This window comes from Ornithorhynchus anatinus, chromosome 2 (assembly GCF_004115215.2).
Source record: "Ornithorhynchus anatinus isolate Pmale09 chromosome 2, mOrnAna1.pri.v4, whole genome shotgun sequence".
Taxonomy (NCBI): domain Eukaryota; kingdom Metazoa; phylum Chordata; class Mammalia; order Monotremata; family Ornithorhynchidae; genus Ornithorhynchus; species Ornithorhynchus anatinus.
The window spans coordinates 163,410,538-163,431,931 of record NC_041729.1 but is presented as its reverse complement, the minus strand read 5'-3'; the positions used below and the strand labels follow the sequence as shown (position 1 = coordinate 163,431,931).

General features: G+C 47.2%; 1 protein-coding gene across 3 annotated transcripts in view; it reads left to right on the top strand.

The window, feature by feature from the left end:
* The window catches only part of IRAG2 (inositol 1,4,5-triphosphate receptor associated 2), a 175,307-nt gene that overhangs the window by 10,290 nt on the left and 143,623 nt on the right, over window positions 1–21,394 (top strand). For all 3 annotated transcript variants that reach the window (XM_029057324.2, XM_029057333.2, XM_029057309.2), the window contains exons 5-9: window positions 4,626–4,696; window positions 5,432–5,510; window positions 10,089–10,247; window positions 11,985–12,114; window positions 14,491–14,541. In XM_029057324.2, coding sequence (XP_028913157.1) covers window positions 4,626–4,696; window positions 5,432–5,510; window positions 10,089–10,247; window positions 11,985–12,114; window positions 14,491–14,541 — 490 coding nt within the window. The remainder of the gene's footprint in view (window positions 1–4,625; window positions 4,697–5,431; window positions 5,511–10,088; window positions 10,248–11,984; window positions 12,115–14,490; window positions 14,542–21,394) is intronic.

The following is a 21,394-nucleotide window of genomic DNA, read 5'->3' as shown; positions in this document are numbered from 1 at the left end:
CACATAGTAAGCACTTAACAAATATCATCATTATTATTATTATTACCTGGCATCTTGACGGGCCTACGAATCGGAGAAACTGGGTTCTTATCCCGGTTCGGCCGCGTGCCTGCTGTGTGAAGCTGAGCAAGTCACTTCACTTCTCTGGGCCTAAGTTATCTTTTCTGCAAAATGGAGATGAAGACTGAGCCTCATGTGGAACAGGGACTGTGTCCAACCTGATTATCCTGTCTCTTGCCCAGGGCTTAAAGGAATGCTTGGCCCATTGTAAGCATTTAACAGATACCACAGTTATCATTATTATTATTGCATTAATAATTGTGGCATTTAAGTGTTTACTATATATCAAGCACTGTTTTAAGCGCTGGGGTAGATTCAAGCTGATTGGGTTGGACACAGTCCCAGTCCCACATGGGGCTGTCTTCATCTCCATTTTACAGATGAGATAATTTAGGCCCAGAGAAGTGAAGTGACTTGCCCAAGGTCACACAGCAGATGTGGCAGAGCCGGAATTAAAACCCATGTCCTTCTGACTTCCAAGACCTTGGCTATTTCCACTAAGCCACGCGGCACATCCAGCCTGGAGTGGTAATAGTAACAATAATAATGATATTTGTTCAGCACTTACTGGGTGCCAAGCACTGTTCTAAGTGCTGGGGTAGATACAAGGTAATCAGGTTGTCCCACTGGGGATCACAGTCTTAATCCCCATTAATTAGATGAGGTAACTGAGGCACAAAGAAGTAAGGTGGCTTGCCCAAGGTCACACAGCAGACAAGTGGCAGAGGAGAGATTAGAATCCACATCCTCTGACTCCCAAGCCACACTGTTTCTCACGCTAATTAGGTCGGACACAGACCTAATGGGGATTAAGAATGTGAGCCCTACGTGGGACAGGGACTGTGTATCTTGTATCCATTCCAGCACTTAAAACAGTGCTTGGCCCAGAGTAAGCGCTGCGACTGTGAGACCGTTGTTGGTAGGGTTTGTCTCTCTAGCCGAATTGTACTTTCCAAGCGCTTAGTACAGTGCTCTGCACACAGTAAGCACTCAATAAATACGATTGAATGAATATTATCATTATTATTAGGACTGTGCTCTTTCCACTGAGCTCTGCTGCTCCTCTGGATGTCTTTTGCAGAAGCAATAATAATAGTATGGTTATGATGCCTCAGTACTAATCAATCATTTATGGAGCTCTTACTGCGTGCGGGGCACTGTACTAAGCGCTTGGGAGAGTAAAACATTATTAAGTTGGTGGACACTTTCCCTGTCCATGACAAGCTTACAGTCCAGAAGGAGAGGCAGCTATTAATTTAAAGAAATCTATTTTGGATATGGGTATAAGCTCACCTCCTCCAGGAGGCCTTCCCAGACTGACCCCCCCTTTCCCTCTGCTCCTCCTCCCTTCCCCATTCCCCCTTCTCCCGCCCTCTGCTCTTCCCCCTTATTAATAATAATAATAATAATAATGTTGGTATTTGTTAAGCGCTTACTATGTGCCGAGCACTGTTCTAAGCGCTGGGGTAGACATAGGGGAATCAGGTTGTCCCACGTGGGGCTCACAGTCTTAATCCCCATTTTACAGATGAGGGAACTGAGGCACCGAGAAGTTAAGTGACTTGCCCACAGTCACACAGCCGACAAGTGGCAGAGCTGGGATTCGAACTCATGAGCCCTGACTCCAAAGCCCGTGCTCTTTCCACTGCACCACGCTGCTTCCCTTCCCCTCCCCACAGCACTGTGCATATTCGTATATATTATTTATTCCTCTATTTATTTTGTTAACGATGTGTATATATCTATGATCCTATTTATCTCGATGATATTTACGCCAAACTACTTGTCTTGTTTTGCTGTCTGTCTCCCCCGTTTAGACTGGGAGCCCATTATTTGTCAGGGATTGTCTTTGTCTGTTGCTGAACTGCACATTCCAAGCACTTAGTACAGTGCTCTGCACATAGTAAGCACTCAGTAAATACGATTTATTGAAGAAGAATTTATTTATAGAAGCAGCATGGCTCAGTGGAAAGAGCACGGGCTTTGGAGTCAGAGGTCATGGGTTCGAATCCCCGCTCTAACCCTTGTCAGCTGTGTGACTGTGGGCAAGTCACTTGACTTCTCTGGGCCTCAGTTCCCTCATCTGTAAAATGGGGATGAAGACTGTGAGCCTCACGTGGGACAACCTAATTACCCTGTATCTCCCCCAGCGCTTAGAGCGGTGCTCGGCACATAGGAAGCGCTTAACAAATACCAACATTATTATTATTATGATGATTGAATGAATATAGGGTGGAGGGAGGGGTGACTAAAGGGTGGAAATCCAAGGGTGAGGGTGATGCGGAAGGAAGGAGAAGAAGAGGGGAGGGTTTGTTTAGTCAGGGGAGGCCTCTTTAGAGAAGATGGGCCTTCAGTAAAGCTTTGAAGGCAGGGAGAGTCGTCGTCCGTCAGATACGAAGAGGGAGGGCCGACCAAGCCGGAGGTGAGTCGTGGGCGAGAGCTTGGCGGTGAGATAGACGAGATCCAGGTACATAGAGGAGGTTGGCCCTGGAGGAGCAAATTGTGCAGGCAGGGTTGCTGAAAGAGAGCAGGGAGGTGAGATAAAGAGGGGGCGAGGTGATTTGCTTTAAAGGAGTTCCTGTTTGATGCGGAGGTGGATGGGTAACCACTGGAGGTTCTTGGGTGGGGAAACACGGCCTGAATGTTTTGGTAGAAAAATGATCCAGGCAGCAGAGTGAAGTATGGACTGGAGTAGAGAGAGAGATAGGCCGGGAGGTCAGCTAGGAGACTGCCCTAGTAATCAAGCCGGGATAGGGTAAGTGCTCGGAGTAACGTGGTAGCAATTTGGATGGAGAGGAGAGGGTGGATTTTAGCGATGTTGGGAAGGTGGAACCTGCCCGGGCTGGGGAGTCAGAGGACTTGGGTTCTAATCCCGGCTCTGCTCTTTGCCTGCTGAGTGACCTTGGGCCAGTCACTTCTCTGGGCCTCCATTTCTTCATCTGCCAAATGGAGATTCGATACCTGTTGTCCCTCCCACTTAGACCTGGGAGTCTCATGTGGGACGGGGACTCTGTCTGACCTTATTAACCTGTATTTGTACTGGGAAGCAGCATAGCCGAGTGGCTAGAGCCCTGGCCTGGGAGTCAGAAGGTCATGAGCTCTAATCCCGGGTCCACCACTTGTCTGCTTTATGGCCTTGGGCGGGTCGCTTCACTTCTCTGGGCCTCAGTTCCCTCATCTGTCAAAGGGGGGATTGAGACTGTGAGCCCCATGTGGGACAGGGACTGTGTCCAACCCGATTTGTTGTATCCACCCCAGTGCCTGGCACATAATAAGCGCTTGACAAATACCATTATGATTCTTATTATGACCTACCGCAACACTTAAAGTGCTTGGCATAGGATAAGCACTTCACAAATGGTACAATTATTGAATAATTTTTTTTTTAACAAGTGTTCCTCATGCCCCTCCCTCCTACCCTTTCTCCCTCCCTCCCTCCCTTTGTGCTCAGACGGGCTCTGCTGCCCTTCTCTGGCCCCTCACCCAATCCCGGGCACCACTTCCCATCTCTTTCTGGGTCTCTTCCCTCCCCTCCCCCTCTTCCTCTTCCCTCCAGTCTGTCTCAGGGCAACAGGAAGTGGACAGGGGAAACAGGAGGTGAAATTCAATTTGGCTAGAGATGGGACTCTAACGGCTCTGGTGCGAGATTCAGTGTGGCGAAGGGGTGGGGAGTGTGAAACTATTAGCTAAAACGAAAGTGTTGGGTGATCTGTTTTTCCCAAAAGTGGTACCCACCCCCCCACTCCATGAATGGCAAGGGAACCGCTCTATCTATTTATACTGACCTTATTGATGCCTGTCTACTTTTGTTTGTTTCCCCCCTTCTAGACTGTGAGCCCGATATTGGGTAGGAATCGTCTCTATTTGTTGCCGAATTGCACTTTCCAAGTGTTTAGTACGGTGCTCTGCACACAGTAAGCGCTCAGTAAATACAATTGAATGAATATGATAGTAATAATTGTGGTATTTAGCGCTTATTGCGTACCAAGAGCTGTTCTAAGCACTGGGTTAGATACAAGGTAGGCAGTTCCTGTCCCACCCTGGGGCCTCACAGTCTCAATCCCTATTTTACAGATGAGGTAACTGAGGCCTGGAGAAGTGAAGTGACTTGCCCGAAGTCATACAGCAGACAAGTGGCAGAACTGAGATTAGAACCCATGACCTTCTGACTCCCGGGCCCTGGCTCTATCCACTCCACTATGCTGCTCCTCTGGTCTGCTGCTCTATTTGAACTAAACAGCAATCTGGAAATGCTAATTCCGCCTCACTACTCAATTCATTTATTTATTTAATTGTACTTATTGAGCACTTACTGTGTGCAAAGCACTGTACTGAGCTCTTGGAAGAGTACAATAGAACAATATATAGACACGTTCCCCGTCCACAACAAGCGTACGGTCTAGAGGGGGAGACGGACGTTAACAGAAATAATAATAATAAATACGACTGATCGAGCAGCTACTGTGTGCAGAGCACTGTGCTAAGCACGTGGGGAAGTACAATAGAGTAAGTAAACGTGATTCCCACCCTCAAGGGATTACAATTTTATTTTGTTCTTGCTACAGGGGAGAAGAAGGCTGTCAACCAACTTTGGGGGAAAGCTCTGTTTTCAAGACACAGGAGAGCCTGAAAGCAGGTGTGTATGTGTGTCCGTCCAGACAGTTCACACGCACCCTTCCACCTTCTTAGCCAACGCCTCGTGGAGTAGAAAAGCCTCTATCAACTAATCAATCAGTGGGATTTATCGAGCATTTTCCGTGTGCAGAGCCCTCGTTCATTCACTGTCGTATTGATTGAGCACTTACCGTGTGAAGAGCTCTGTACTAAGCGCTTGGGAGAGTACAGTATAAAAATAAACAGACTCATTCCCGGCCCACAACTATCTTACGGTCTTGGGGGGGAGACATTCATTCAATAGTATTTACTGAGCGCTATGTGCAGAGCACTGAACTAAGCGCTTGGAATGTACAAATCGGCAACAGATAGAGACAGTTTCCTGCCCTTTGACGGGAGACATATTAATAGAAATAAATAAATGACAGATAGGGACATTCATTCATTCAATAGTATTTATTGAGGGCTTACTATGTGCAGAGCACTGTACTAAGCACTTGAAATATACAATTAAGCAACAGATAGAGACAATCCCTGCCCAATTCGGGCTCACAGTCTAAACGGAGAAGGGACACGAGTGGTGTTGGGGCCGGCTAGTGGAGGAGAAGAAAAGGAGCGAGCCGGGGCGATGCAGGAGTGAGAGAAGAGAAAAGAGGAGGGGTACACTGTACTAAGCGCTTGGAACAGAAAGCCAGAACGGAGTTGGGACATACATTCCCTGTCGACGAGGAGCCCGACGGTATCGTGTGTGTTTCAGGACAGAGGACTTCAAGTAAAACGAATGCGACAGTGAGGAGCTTCGAGGCCTTAGGAGGAGACCCGTCGAAATGTGACTTGTAAGTGCCTTGTCGTCCTCTTTGTAATCGCTCCATATTGTCATGGGGAGAAATTGCGAGGGTCCTAGCTAGAGATCGTTCTAGACCTGGCTGCCATTTTCCCCAAGCTGTTGGACTGATGATAATAATGATACTCCTTGACTCATATTTACTGAACGCTTACTGTGTTCAGGGCACTGTACTAAGTGCTTGGAAAGTACAGTTCAGCGACATAGACAATCCCTGCCCACACCAGGCTTAAAGTCTAGAAGGGGGAAGATGGACATCAAAGCAAGTTAACAGGTATCCGTGTAAATAAATGGAATTAGCGATATATACATATCACCAACCACTGGACTAATTTCTGGAGGAAGGTACAAGATAATATATTCCAAGAGGAATCTTTTGTCGTCTCTGGAGGACTTTGCAATCTTCCATAACCCGTGTCCTCACCCGGAATTTTGGCCAGACTCTCTTAGGGATTTGGAGAAATGTTCCATTCTGGGCAGGGAATATGTCCCTTATTTGTTTTATTGTACTGTCCCAAACATTTAGTACAGTGCTCTGCACATAGTAAGCGCTCGATAAATACAATTGATTAATGAGTGGAGAAGCAGCGTGGTGTAGATGGTAGAGGACGGGCCTGGGAGTCCAAAGGTGGTGGGTTCTAATCTTGACTCTGCCGCTTGTCTGTTGTGTGACCTTGGGAAAGTCACTTCCTTTCTCTTCAGTTACCTCATCTGCAAAAAAATGGGGATTAAGGCGGTGAGCCCCATATGGGACAGGGACTGTGTCCAACTTGATTTGATTGGATTCACCCCAGTGCTTAGTACAGTGTTTGGCCAGAGTAAGCTCTCAGCAAATACCATCACCATTACTTTATTATTATTGGTTGATTTCATTCATTCATTCAATAGTATTAATTGAGCGCTTACTATGTGCAGAGCACTGTGCTAAGCGCTTGGAATGTACAAATCGGTAACAGAGACGGTCCCTGCCCTCTGATGGGCTTAGCAGTCTAATCGGGGGAGACAGATGGACTAGAACAATGGCGATAAATAGAATCTAGGGGATGAACATCTCATTAAAACAATAGCAAAGAAATAGAATCAAGGCGATGTACATCTCATTAACAAAATAAATAGGGTAATGAAAATATATACAGTCGAGCGGATGAGTACAGTGCTGAGGGGATGGGAAGGGAGAGGGCGAGGAGCAGAGGGAAATGGGGGAGAAAAGAGGGTTTAGCTGCAGAGAGGTGAAGGGTGAAGGATTTGTCCCACAATGTTAGCCCGATGGATTTAGCTGGCCTTGTTGCCAGAGAAACCGCTTACTTTCGTGCACATGGCATTGCAATGGATGAATGCTACCCCAGACTCGCCCTTTAACTCAAACTTCTTGGAGAACAGAGTCCCCCACTTCCTAGTCCAGTTGAACGTACTTCATTTTCAAAGCGTGATCTCTCTCTCATCCTAGTCAGCCGGAGGAACTTAGAGCTAACAGACTGGAGAGTATCTACGCTAAGAAGATGCAAATATCGAAGGCTAATTTTGAAATGAGTTTTCACACCTCTCTTCAAGCACGTCAAAATACTTCCCAAGTGGCAGGGTGGGCGGAGGGAGGTTACTTAGACCCTGGTGGAACTGGGCACGGAGATGGCAGAGGATGTAATTAATATTGGCATTGAATTTCAAAGAGGACTAAAATGGGGAGGGAGGAGGACGATAATGGTTTTAAGCCCTTGTGTGCTAAGGGATGGGGAAGGTAAAGGAAATCAGGCTGGACGTGGTCCCTGTCCCTTATGAGACTCACAGTGATAATAACAAGAATAATAATAAGGATAATAGTGGTATTAAGAAGCAAGTTGGCTCAGTGGAAAGAGCACGGGCTTGGGAGTCAGAGAAAATCCCTACCCATAATGAGCTTACAGTCTAGAGGGGAGACGGACATTCATTCAGTAGTATTTATCGAGCGCTTCCTATGTGCAGAGCACTGGACTAAGCGCTTGGAATGTACAAATCGGTAACAGATAGAGACAGCCCCTGCCTTTTGACGGGCGCACGGTCTAATCCGGGGAGATGGACAGACAAGAACAATGGCGATAAATAGAGTCGAGGGGAAGAGCATCTCATTAAAACAATAGCAAATAAATAGAATCAGGGTGATGTACATCTCATTAACAAAATAAATAGGGTAATGAATATATATACAGTTGAGCGGACGAGTACAGTGCCGAGGGGATGGGACGGGAGGGGGGGGAGAAGAGGGTTTAGCTGTGGAGAGGTGAAGGGGGGGTAGAGGGAGCAGAGGGAAAAGGGGAGGCCTTTTGGAGGAGGTGAGCTTTAGTAGGGTTTTGAAGAGGGGAAGAGAATGAGTTTGGCGGAGGTGAGGAGGGAGGGGGTTCCGGGACCTCGGGAGGAGGCCGGGGGTCGACGGCGGGATGGGCGAGACCGAGGGACGGCGAGGAGGTGGGCGGCGGAGGAGCGGAGCGTGCGGGGTGGGCGGTAGAAAGAGAGAAGGGAGGAGAGGTAGGAAGGGGCGAGGTGATGGACAGCCTTGAAGCCTAGAGTGAGAAGTTTTTGTTTTGTGCAGAGGTCGATAGACAACCACTGGAGGGTTTTAAGAAGGGGAGTGACAGGCCCAGGGCGTTTCTACGGGAAGATGAGCCGGGCAGCGGAGTGAAGAATAGACTGGTCATAGGTTCGAATCCTGACTCTGCCACTTGTCAGCTATGTGACTGTGGGCAAGTCACTTAACTTCTCTGGGTCTCAGTTACCTCATCTGTAAAATGGGGATGAAGACTGGGGACAACCTGATTACTCTGTATCTACCACAGCGCTTAGAACAGTGCTCTGCACATAATAGTGCTTAACAAATACCAACATTATTATTATTATTATTATTATTTTTACTACTGTATGCCAGGCACTGGATGGAGCCCTGGGGTAGATAGAAGGTAATTGAGTTAAGCACAATCCGTGTCCCACAAAGGGCTCACAGTCCCAATCCCCATTTTAAAGATGAGGTCACTGAGGCACAGATGTTAGGTGACTTGCCCAAAGTCACACAGCAGACAAGTGACATTGCCATGATTAGAACACAGGTCCTCCTAACTCCCAGGCCCATGCTCTATCCACTAGGCTACGATGGCCTAAAATGGAGAGAGAGAGAGAGAGATTTTTATCCCCATTATATAGATGAGAAAACTGAGGCACAGAGAGGTTAAGGGACCTGAAGTCACACAGTGGGCCAGTGGCAGACCTGAGACTAGACTCTGGGTCTTCTGGACAATCAATTGGTGGCAGCGTTTAGAACAGTGCTTGACACAGAGAAAGCGCTTAACAAATACCATCATCATTTATTGAGCTCTTACTGAGTGCAGAACACTGTACTTAGCATTTGGGAGAGTACAATTCAATCAGTGGAATTTATTACGGTCTTACTGTGTGCAGAGCACTGTACTTAGCTCTTAGGAGAGTACAATTATGAGAAGCAGCATGGCCTTGCGACAAGAGCACAGGCTTGGGAGTCAGAGATCATGGGTTCTAATCCCGGTTCCACCACTTGTCAGCTGTGTGACCTTGGACAAGCCACTTAACCTCTCTGTGCCTCAGTTCCCTCATCTGTAAAATGGGGATGAAGACGGTGAGTCCCACGTGGGACACCCTGATTACCTTGTAATAATGGTGGTATTTGTTAAGCACTTACTATGGGCAAAGCACAGTTCTAAGCGCTGGGGGGATACAAAGTCATCAGGTTGTCCCTCATGGGGCTCATAGTTTTTAATCCCCATTTTACAGATGAGGTAACCGAGACACAGAGAAGTTAAGTGACTTGCCCAAAGTCACAAAGCTGGCAAGCGGCGGTGTCGGGATTCGAACCCATGACTCTCACTTCCAAGCTCGGGCTGTTTCCACTGAGCCACGCTGCCTCTAGAACAATACTTGGCACATAGTAAGCGTTTAACGAATACCTTTATTATTATCATTACAGTTCTCTCAATCAGTGGTATTTATTGAGCTCTTATTCAATGGTATCTGAGAAGCAGCGTGGCTCAGTGGAAAGAGCCCGGGCTTGGGAGTCAGAGGTCGTGGGTTCGAATCCCAGCTCCGCCACTTGTCAGCTGTGTGACTGTGGGCAAGTCACTTCACTTCTCTGGGCCTCAGTTCCCTCATCTGTAAAATGGGGACAAAGACTGTGAGCCCCACGTGGGACAACCCGATGACCTCGTATCTACCCCAGCGCTTAGAACAGTGCTTGGCACTTAGTAAGCGCTTAACAAATGCCAACATTATTATCATTCATTGAGCGCGTCTTACTGTGTGCAAAGCATTGTACTAAGCTCTTGGGAGAGCCCAATATGCCAGGATCGGTAGCCAAGTTCCCTGCCCACAAGGAGTTTCCAGTCAAGAGGCTCTTGGCTCCCCCATGTTCTGCCCTGGCCACGGCTGGGTCGATCATCTCTCGGGAGAGAAAGGACCAGAGACGATCCGTGCCCCGGGCTGGGAGAGACGGGCGGGCCCAAAGGTTTGTAGGATTTAAGGAGCGAAAGAGTCGAATGAGATGAAACTGTCATCCGGCCGTTTTCCTCGGTGACAGGGAGACCTCCGACTTAATTACGTGCGTGGCCGACCTGCAGTTCAATAAGCAGAAGTTGCAAGAGGAGAATGGCAAGTTCAAACTGGCGTTGGAGGCCATGGAAGAAGCCAATCACAAGCTGGGAGAGGATTGCGAGCAGCTGCGAAATCAGATGAAGAGGTAATGAAGATAAAGATGGTATTTGTTAAGCGCTAACTATGTGTCAAGCCCCGTTCTGATCTCTGGGAGAGAGTCCTTAATAGAATTCCTGGCACACAGTAAGTGCTTAACAGATGCCATTAAAAGAAAAAATTAAAATCATTTACAGGGAGGAGAAGCGATAGAATATACCCATAAGGACATTAGTACTGTAGGAGGTGGGGTGAGTATCAAATTTTTTAGTGGATGAGGTCTCATATAGGACAATCAATATATTTGAGCACTTACTGTGTGCAGAGCACTACACTAAGCACTTAAGACAATAATAATAATAATGTTGGTATTAAGCGCTTACTATGTGCCGAGCACTGTTCTAAGCGCTGGGGTAGATACGGGGTAATCAGGTTGTCCCACGTGAGGCTCCCAGTTAATCCCCATTTTCCAGATGAGGTAACCGAGGCACAGAGCAGTTAAGTGACTTGCCCACAGTCACACAGCTGACAAGTGGCAGAGCCGGGATTCCAACTGATGACCTCTGACTCCCAAGCCTGGGCTCTTTCTACAAAAGAATACATTCCCTGCTCTCGAGAAGTTTACTGTCTAGAGGGGCAGACAGACGTTGATAGAAATAAATAATTTACAGGTATGTACCGAAGGTCTGTGGGGTTGAGGGTGGGGAAAATACCAAATGCTCAAAAGGGTACAGATTCTAGCACAGAGACCACAGAAGGGAGAGGGAGTTGGGGAAAAGAGGACTTAATCTTTAGGGAAGCAGCGTGGCTCAGTGGAAAGAACCCGGGCTTGGGAGTCAGAGGTCATGGGTTTGAATCCCGGCTCTGCCTCTTGTCAGCTGTGTAACTGTGGGCAAGTCACTTCACTTCTCTGCGCCTCAGTTACCTCATCTGTAAAGTGGGGATTAAGACTGTGAGCCTCCCGTGGGACAACCTGATGACCCTGTATCTACCGCAGCGCTTAGAACAGTGCTCGGCACATAGTAAGCGCTTAACAAATACCAACGTTATTATTAATCAGGGAAGGCCTCTTGGAGGAGAAGCGACCTTTAATAAAAGGAGGGGAGAGTGGCGGTCTGGAGGATATGGCGGAGAAGGGAATTCCGAGCTAGAGGGAGGATGCAGGAAAGGGGTCGGCGGCAAGATGGACGAGATCGTGTCACAGCGAGAAAGCTGGGTCTAGAGGAGCGGTATGTCGGTCCATCCTATTTACTGAGCGCTTACTGCGTGCAGAGCCCTGTACTGAGCGCTCGGGAGAATACCAGTCAATAGACACGTTCCCTGCCCACAATGAGCTTGAGGTCTAGAGGAGCAAATTGTGTAGTTACATCTAGAGAAGCAGGGTGTGGAGGTGACAGCAGGAAGGAGGGAGGATAAGGTGAGGAGATGTTAGAGAACCATTTCCGGGAGCAGGTGGGATTTTTAGCAGGACTTTGAAGATGGAGAGAGGGTTAGGGAGAGCTTAGGGGGGTCGTGGGAGAGGAGAGAATCTTAGCTTATTCTCCAGCTCTAAGACCGACTTGTCATACTGCCCTAGGGTGGCGGAGAAGAGAAAGCAAGATAGGCTTCCGCTTCCTGTCGCCCTTGCCCCGGAGGGAAGTATTGGACATCTCGAAAAGGCCAGTGGGCATTGTGGCACTGCCCTCAGCTTCTACCCAAACGTCCCGGGGTTTTCTCTGCTGTTCAAAAATAGCCCCCGGGCTTGTGTTTATAGCTCTGACAGTTAGATTTGAGGTTTTCTTCTTAGCTTTTTTTCCAGTGCCCAGCAGTCTCTTACAAGAACAAAGCTGCTAAAGGAAGAGCTAGAGGAACTGAAAACTGACATGAATGTTGCAGAACAGCAGAAAACCAAGATCGTGGCCCAGAATAAACAGCTTGTAAGTCTGAGAGTTGTAAAGGGAATTCATGTCTTGTGGCGACTTTTTTTTTAAAATGGTATCTAAGTGTTTACTATGTGTCAAACATTGTTCTAAGCACTGGGGTAGATAAGCTGGACACCGTCCCTCGCCCTCATGATGGTCACGGTCTAAGAAGGAGGGAGAACAGGAGGACTGAGGCGCAGGTAAGTACCGTGACTTGCCCAGGCTCACACAGCAAGCATTTGGCCTCTGAGTCCCGGGTCCGTGCTCTTTCCGCCGGGCCATAACTGTTAAGAAAATCTGAGGTGAAGATGTAGCTTGAGCTGCATATCTTTTTTTTTTTAAAAAAAAAAAAGGTGTCACTAAAACCTGCAGTTGCTCGATCACACATTTCTTACCAACTCAAGCCCTGCACTCTGTCAGATCACTTTAGTCGGCTGCGGGAGAATTGTTAAGGGCTTGGAAACCCCTGTGACACGAATAATTATATAACCACCATGGTAGTATCAAGTGCTTGCTATGTGTTCTCTGAGCCCTCTGAGAAGAACTGGACCAGAGACAAGATCATCATCTCCTACGCGGTTCCGCTCCCACATGGCTGTCCTCATTTTTTATTTTTGTATTTGAGTCCCTTCTACGTGCCAGGCGCTATTCTAAGCTCTGAGGTAGATACAAGGTAATCAGGTTGGACGCAGTCTCCGGCCCACACGGGGTTTCCGGTCTTCATCCCTATTTTACAGATGAGGGAACTGAGGTCCAGAGAAGTAGAGTGACTTGCCCAAGGTCACCCAGCAGACACAGTGGAGGAGGGGGATTAGAACCTAGGTTCTTCTGACTCCCGGGCCCATGCTTTATCTACTGGGCCATGCTGTTCCTCTACTACTATTGAAGCAGCGTGGTTCCGTGGAAGGAGCCCGGGTTTGGGAGTCAGAGGTCATGGGTTCGAATGCCGGCTCCGCCGCTTGTCAGCTGTGTGACTTTGGGCAAGTCACTTCACTTCCCTGTGCCTCAGTTCCCTCATCTGTAAAAGGGGGATTAAAACCGTGAGCCCCACGTGGGACACCCTGATCACCTTGTATCCCCCAGCGCTTAGAATAGTGCTTTGCACATAGTAAGCGCTTAACAAATACCACCATTGTGATTATTATTATTATTATTACTAATCTAGGAGGTAGGAAGAGGCAGTTTATTCATATTGTACAGCTGGGGAAATGGGCCCGTTCATTCAATTGTAATTATTGAGTGCTTAATGTGTGCAAAGCACTGTGCTAAGCACTTGGGAGAGTGCACTACAACGGACACATTTCGTGCCCAGAAGGAGCTCACAGTCTAGAGGACCAGAGAGGTGAAGTAACTTGCCCAGGGTCATACAGCAAGCTAGGGGCAGATCTGGGACTAGAACCCAGGTCTCCTGACTCCGTCTCATGCTCTTTTCCCTTTGGTCAAGATCCTTCCTTACTGATGGACTCAACCTCTTAAGGTTGAATCAGTGGTATTTATTGAGCGCTCACTATGCGCAGAGCATGGTACTAAGAAGCAGCGTGGCTCAGTGGAAAAAAAAGAGCCTGGGCTTCGGAGTCGGAGGTCATGAGTTCGACTCCCGGCTCTGCCGCTTGTCATCTGTGTGACTGCGGGCAAGTCACTTCACTTCTCTGTGCCTCAGTTCCCTCATCTGCAAAATGGGGATTAACTGTGAGCCTCACGTGGGACAACGCGATTACCCTATATCTCCCCCGGCGCTTAGAACAGTGTTCTGCACATAGTAAGCGCTTAACAAATACCAACATTATTATTACTAAGAGCTTGAGAGAGTACAACGTAATAGAGTTGATAGGTACAATTAGTAGCCATTATAAGATAGTCAAAATGTACTATTTGTGTTGAGTATTCTTTGGCTGAGTCACACACTCACTGCTTAGCGTGGTGTAGTGTATAGAGCACGGACCCGGGCGTAGGAAGGTCTTGGGTTCTAATCTTGCCTCCGCCACTTTTCTGTCGTGTGACCTTGGGCAAGTCACTTAATTCTCTGTGCCTCAGTTACCTCACCTGGAAAATGGGGATTGAGACTGTGAGACCCACAGGGGACAGGGACTGTGTCCAATTCGATTTGCTTATATCCACCCCAGCATTTAGTACAGTGCCTGGCACATGGTAAGTGCTTAACAAATACCATTATTATTATTAATATTACTGATTCTAATAAGTTGAATCCTTTGTCTTTAGAGTATCCCCGTTCACACAGGGATTGTTGGATCTCCTGGACAGAAAAGGCTGTGTGGCCTTAAAAAGAGTGTATTTGTGTGTGTGTGTATGTGTGTGTGTCTGGCATAGCTCTCTAAACCAGCATGTTTTAAGATGGCTCCCATTAATTTCTAATTTTCTAAATTTCACCAGGAGAAAGAAAATCGGGCCCTTGTTCTTAAGATCCAGCTTCTCCAGGAAGAGGTATATGTTGAAATAATCCAATATCTTTGGGCACTTAGCCCCTAAATTCTTGCTTGAAACACAGATGGTTCCTTGAATTTGTTCAGATTCAGGTAGTTCGTCATGAAATCCTAGTCAGTTTTGCCTTCACCCAGCACCTCCTCGGTTTTCGGTTTAAATGGTGGACACGGGGCAAATCAGTCAGTCAATCACTGGTATTCACTGAGCGCTTACTGTGTGCAGAGGACTGTACTAAGCGCTTGGGAGAGCCCAATCCAACATAGCTGGCAGACATGTGCCCTACCCACAATGAGTTTAGAATCTAAGTGCTTAAAACTGTGCTCCAGCGCTTAGAATGGTGCTCCAGAGCTGAGAACAGTGCTCCAGTGCTTAGAACAGTGCCCTGCACATAGTAAGCACTTAAAAAAATACCAAAAAAATTATTATAGTTGGCTGGGTATTTCTGAAGGCCTGTACTGAAATAGCAGCCTGACTAGATAGAACCTCTACCTACTCGTCCTTTGCTTTAGACTGAGTTGTAGAATTGGCCAAGAAGCCATCTGGCCTTTCGTCTGGTTTAGAGTTTGGACCCTGGTGATGATTTTACCCGAAGAGATGCGGAATGCCAGAGGTCACCATCATTCTAGTTTTATAAGGGACAGTCTGATTTTATGTTTTTCAGCTGGTGTGTCCCATGACCAGTACACAATGCTCAAGGGACACATTTTGTAGAGAAGCAGCATGGCGTAGGGGCTAGATCCCGGCCTGGGAGTCAGAAGGAACTGGGTTCTAATCCCAGCTCCACCACTTGTCTGCTGTATGACCTCGGGAAAGTCGCTTCACTTCTCTGGGCCTCGGTTACCTCATCTGGAAAATGGGGATTGAGACTGTGAGCCCTTTGTGGGACAGGGACTGTGTCCAATATGATTAGCTTGTATCTAATGCTTTAGAGAAGCAGCATGGCTCGGTGGCAAGAGCCTGGGCTTGGGAGTCAGAGGTCATGGGTTCGAATCCCAGCTCCGCCACTTGTCACTGCCACTTGTCAGCTGTGTGACTATGGGCAAGTCACCTAACTTCTCTGGGCCTCAGTTCCCTCATCTGTTAAATGGGGATAAAGATCGTGAGCCCCACGTGGGGCAACCTGATTTCCCTGTATCTCCCCCAGCGCTTAGAACAGTGCTCAGCCCATAGTAAGCACTTAACAAATACCAACATCATTATTATTATTATTATCATCTACCCCAGCACTTAGAACAGTGCTTGAGGCATAGTAAGCCCTTAACAAATACCATCATCATCATTAAGTGGGTCCAGGTGCCTTTATGTCTGGAATCTTGATTTTTTTTTTTTCAGGTCCCTTTCTCAGCATTCCTTCAGCTGCCAAGTTCCACACTCTGAGTCTAGATTAATCAATCACATTTATTGAGCACATACTGTGTGCAGAGCACTATACTAAGCACTTGAGAGAGTGCAGTATAATTGTACTTTCCAAGCGCTTAGTACAGTGCTCTGCACATAGTAAATGCTCAATCAATACGATTGAATCAAGGTATACAACAATATAGCAGACACATTCCTTGCCCACAGTGAGCTGACAGTCTGGAGGGGAGACAGACCGTGGCTCAGTGGAAACAACATGGGCTTGGGAGTCAGAGGTCATGGGTTTGAATCCCAGCTCTGCCACTTGTCAGCTGTGTGACTCTGAGCGAGTCACTTCACTTCTCTGGGCCCCAATTACATCATCTGTAAAATGGGGATTAAAACTGTGAGCCCCACGTGGGACAACCTGATGACCCTGTATCTACCCCAGCGCTTAGAACAGTGCTCTGCACATAGTAAGCGCTTAAAATATACCAACATTATTATCAAGTCACTTCTCTGGGCCTAAGTTACCTCATATTTAACATGGGGATTGAGAATTTGAGCCCCATATGGAACAGGGACTGAGTCTCACACGATTTGCTTGTATCCACCCCAGCACTTAGGACAGTGCCCGGCACATAGCTGATACTTAAAAAAAAGGCATCGTTATTATTAGTAAGTAAATGAAAAATCTGATAAGTGGTGTAGGGGGGATGAATAAAGGGAGCAAGTCAGGTTGAAGCAGAAGGGAGTGGGAGAAGAGGAAAGGGGGGTTTAGTCAGGGAAGGCCTCTTGGAAGAGATGGGCCTTGTGAACCTGTGAACCAGTGAATCAATCAGTGGTATTTCTGAGCACTTACTATGTGAAAAGCACTGTACTAAGTGCTTGGGAGAGGACCTGGTAACAGAATTAGCAGACTCGTTCCCTACCTGGAGTGAGCTTGCAGTCTAGAGGGACTGGCTCTGAAACATAGGGGTGGTCAGGGGACCGTCCCACGTAGTGGATAGAGCATGAGACAGGGAGTCAGAAGGACCTGGGTTCTAATCTCCTGCCTGCCACCTGTCGGTCGTGTGACCTTGGGCAAGTCCCTTCACCTTTCTGGGACTCAGTTACCTCATCGGGAAGATAGGGATTTAGACTGCCAATGGGAGGCAGGTGATGTGTCCAACCTGATAACCTTGCATCTGCCCTAGTGTTGGTATTTGTTAAGCGCTTACTATGTGCCGAGCACTGATGTAAGCGCTGGGGTAGACACGGGGGAATCAGGTTGTCCCAGGGGCTCACAGTCTTGATCCCCATTTTCCAGATGAGGTAACTGAGGCACCGAGAAGTTAAGAGTCTTGCCCAAAGTCACACAGCTGACAAGTGGCCGAGCTGGGATTTGAACCCATGACCTCTGACTCCAAAGCCCATGCTCTTTCCACTGAGCCACACTGCTTAGTGCTTAGAACAGTGCTTGGCACACAGTTAATGCTTAACATATACCATTATTATTGTTATTAGCCTCTTGACACTTGTTCTCAAGCTCATTGTGGGAAGGGAGTATGTCTGTTTATTGCAGTATTGTAATCTCCCAAGAGTTTAGTATAGTTCTCTGCATACAGGAGATGCTCAATAAATATGAATGAATGACTATAAACATTTTTGTTTCTCCTTCCTCGAGCATCCAATCTGTGGGAGGGAAATGTGTTGCTTCTCTTTTCTGTATTTTGCAAGTGCCTAGTACAGAGTAATGCACCAAATGGGAGCTCAATAAATAACAAATACTACTGCTTAGGTGGCAAAGAGAGGCTGAAGTTGCATTTGATAAATCTATACCCAGCAGAGGTAACCCTAGGAATGTCAAGAATTGTGTAGCCAGTGGGTGTTCAGGAAATAGTCCTGGGGATGTTTCTACTGTTCATTCAATTGTATTTATTGAGCGCTTACTGTGTGCAGAGCACTGTACTAAGCACTTGGAATGTACAATTGGGCAACAGATAGACGATCCCCGCCCAACAACGGGCTCACAGTCTGAAAGGAGAAGACAGACAACGAAACAAGTAGACAGGCATCGAAACCATCAAAGTAGATAAATAGAATCATAGATATGTACACATCATCAATAAAATAGTAATAAATAATACAAATATACACAAGTGCTGTGGGGAGGGGAAGAAGGTAGAGCAGAAGGAGGGAGTAGGGGCAATGGAGAAGAGAGAAAGGGAGGGCTCAGTCTTTAAAAACAAGAGCAATAATAATTGTATTTATTAAGCACTCCTATGTTCTAGGCAATGTAATAAGTGCTGAGGTAGATGTAAGGTTGGACTCAGTACCTGTCATGTAATAATAATAATAATGTTGGTATTTGTTAGGTGCTTATTATGTGCAGAGCACTGTTCTAAGCGCTGGGGGAGATACAGGGTAATCAGGTTGTCCTATGTGAGGCTCACAGTTAATCCCCATTTTACAGATGAGGTAACTGAGGCACAGAGAAGTGAAGTGACTTGCCCAGGGTCACGCAGCAGACAAGTCATGGATCTGAGATTAGAACTCAGGTCCTTCTGACTCTCAGGCCTGGGCTTGAGCCCTCTAGGCCAAGCTGCTCCTTCTAAAGAATTGGGTTTAGAATCTGGAAGGATTGCAAGGTAAGGTCTTGGACTTGTAATGAAGCAGCGAGGCTCAGTGGAAAGAGCACGGGCTTGGGAGTCAGAGGTCGTGGATTCTAATCCCGGCTCTGCCACTTATCTGCTGTGTGACTTTGGGCAAGTTACTTCACTTCTCTACGCTTCAGTTACCTCAACTGGAAACTGGGGATTAGGACTGTGAGCCCCACGTGGGACAACGTAATTGCCTTATATCTACCCAGGGCTTAGAACGGTGCTTGGCACATAGTAAGCACTTAACAAATACCTAATTATTATTATTGTTATTGATGATCAGTGTTTATTATTATTGATGATCAGTGTCATTTAGCCAGCACCTCATAACAACTGGACACCACACTAGCTGATGGTATAATGTGGTATCCGTTAAGCGCTTACTAAGTGTCAAGCTCTGTTCTGAGCCCTGGGGAAGATACAGGATAATTACATCAGACGCAGTCCCTGTCCCCAAATCAGAGCTCACCATCTAAGTAGGAAGAAGACAGGTATTGAATCTGCATTTTCCAGATAAAGTCACTGAGGCCCAGTGAAGTAACTTGCCCAAGGTCATGCAGCAGTCTTGGGGCAGAGCAGGACCGTGAGTCTCCCGTGGCACAACCTGATTACCCTGTATCTAACCCAACGTTTAGAACAGTGCTCTGCACATAGTAAGCGCTTAACAAATACCAACATTATTATTATTATTAGAATCCTCTGATTCGCAGATTCGGGCTCTTTACTGCCCTGAAGGAGCATGTGATCATCCCTAATAATGTTGGTATTTGTTAAGCGCTTACTATGTGCAGAGCACTGTTCTCAGCGCTGGGGGAGATACAGGGTAATCAGGTGGTCCCACGTGAGGCTCACAGTTAATCGTCATTTTACAGATGAGGTAACTGAGGCCCAGAGAAGTTAAGTGACTCGCCCACAGTCACACAGCTGACAAGTGGCAGAGCCGGGAGTCGAACTCATGACCTCTGACTCCGAAGCCCAGGCTCTTTTCCACTGAGCCACGCTGCTTCCCTATGGAGGGACTGAGCAGTCATTCACTCATTCAGTCATATTTATGGAGCACTTACTGTGTACCAAGCCCTTGGGAGAGTACGATAGAACAATAAACAGACATATTCTGTGCTCACAACGAGCTCTCAGTCTCGGACCATCTCCTTGTGCTCCACCGCTTCCCCTACTGTCTTTTATTTTGCAGGCTGTCTTCCCCACGGGATAGTGAGCTCCATCCGGGCAGGCATCATGTCTTTCCAACTCTAATGTATCGTCCTCTCCCAAGCACTTAATATAGTGCTCTGCACTCATAAGTGCTCTGTTATATTTGACTGATCCTGGAAGGGTCTGCAGCTCAGACCGTGTCTCCCAAACTATTCGGAGACTATGATATCTTGGTTTGTTTTGTTTGTTTTATGGTATTTCCTAAGTGCTTACTAAAATTATGATAATTATGGTACTTGTTAAATGCTGACTATGTGCCGAGCACTGTTCTAAGTGGTTGGAGTAAATACAAGTTAGGTTGGACACAGTCCCTTTCCCCTATACGGTTCACACTCTTAATAATAATGTGGTATTTGTTAAGCGCTTACTACGTGCAGAGCACCGTTCTAAGCGCCGGGGAGATACAGGGTAATCAGGTTGTCCCACGTGAGGCTCACAGTTAATCCCCATTTTACAGATGAGGTAACTGAGGCCCAGAGAAGTGAAGTGACTCGCCCACGGTCACACAGCTGACAAGTGGCGGAGCGGGGAGTCGAACCCATGACCTCTGATTCCGAAGTCCAGGCTCTTTCCACTGAGCCACGCTGCTTCCCCATCTCCACTTCCCAGATGAAGTAACTGAGGCTCAGAGAAGTGAAGTGATTTGCGCTTAGTACAGTGCTCTGCACACAGTAAACACTCAATAAATACTATTGAATGAATGAATTTGCCCAAGGTCACACAGAAGATACTTGGCAGAGCTGGGATTAGAACCCATGACCTTCTGTCTCCCAGGCCTGTGTTCTATCTTAATTAGATCAGGCAAAGTTCCTGTCCCACAGGGTTTACAGTTTAAGTAGGAAAGAGAGCAGGTATTCAATACCCATTGTATAATTGAGGAAACTGAGGCCTAGAGAAGTGACTAGCCCGAGGTCACACCGCAATCGACAGAGCCAGGATTATATCCCAGGTCCTCTGACTTGGAGGCTGTGCTCTTTTTCCTAGGCTACGCTGCTTCTCAGAAGGGGGCTGTGGGTGGAGGTGGTGATGTCCACAGCCAGCGCCGTGTAGAGCGGTGGCTGCCACATAGTAAGAGCTTAACAAGTATCACTTAAAAACAAAAAAAAAGATTTACTACACAGCCCCTACCTGTAAGGCGCTTACAATCTAACAGAATAGACCAATCCAGAATTATTTCCAGGTAGGAGGAAAAGTAGATAGAAGCAGCGTGACCTAGTGGAAAGACCACAGACCTAGGTTCTAATTTTGGTTCTGCCAGTGGCCAGCTGTGTGACTTTGGGCAAGCCCCTTCGTTTCTCTGTTCCTCACTTTCCTTCATCAGTTCTCAGTTCCTCAGTTCTCCCTCCTGCTTAGATTGTGAACCCTGTGTGGAACAGAGAATGAGAGTCATCTGATTGTGTCTACCCACATCCTTGGCATATAGAGTTGATTTATAATAATAATAACGTCAATAACGGTACTTGAGTGATTATTTGCCAAGCTACTGGGGTAAATACAGGGGGACACAGTCACAGACATCAATCCCATCGCAAGAGAGACGCAGAAGGGAGTGGGAGAAGAGGAAATGAGGGCTTAGCCAGGGAAGGCCTCCGGGAGGAGATGGGCCTTCAGTAAGGCTTTGAAGGAGGGGACAGTCACTGTCGATTATGAGGAGGGAGGGT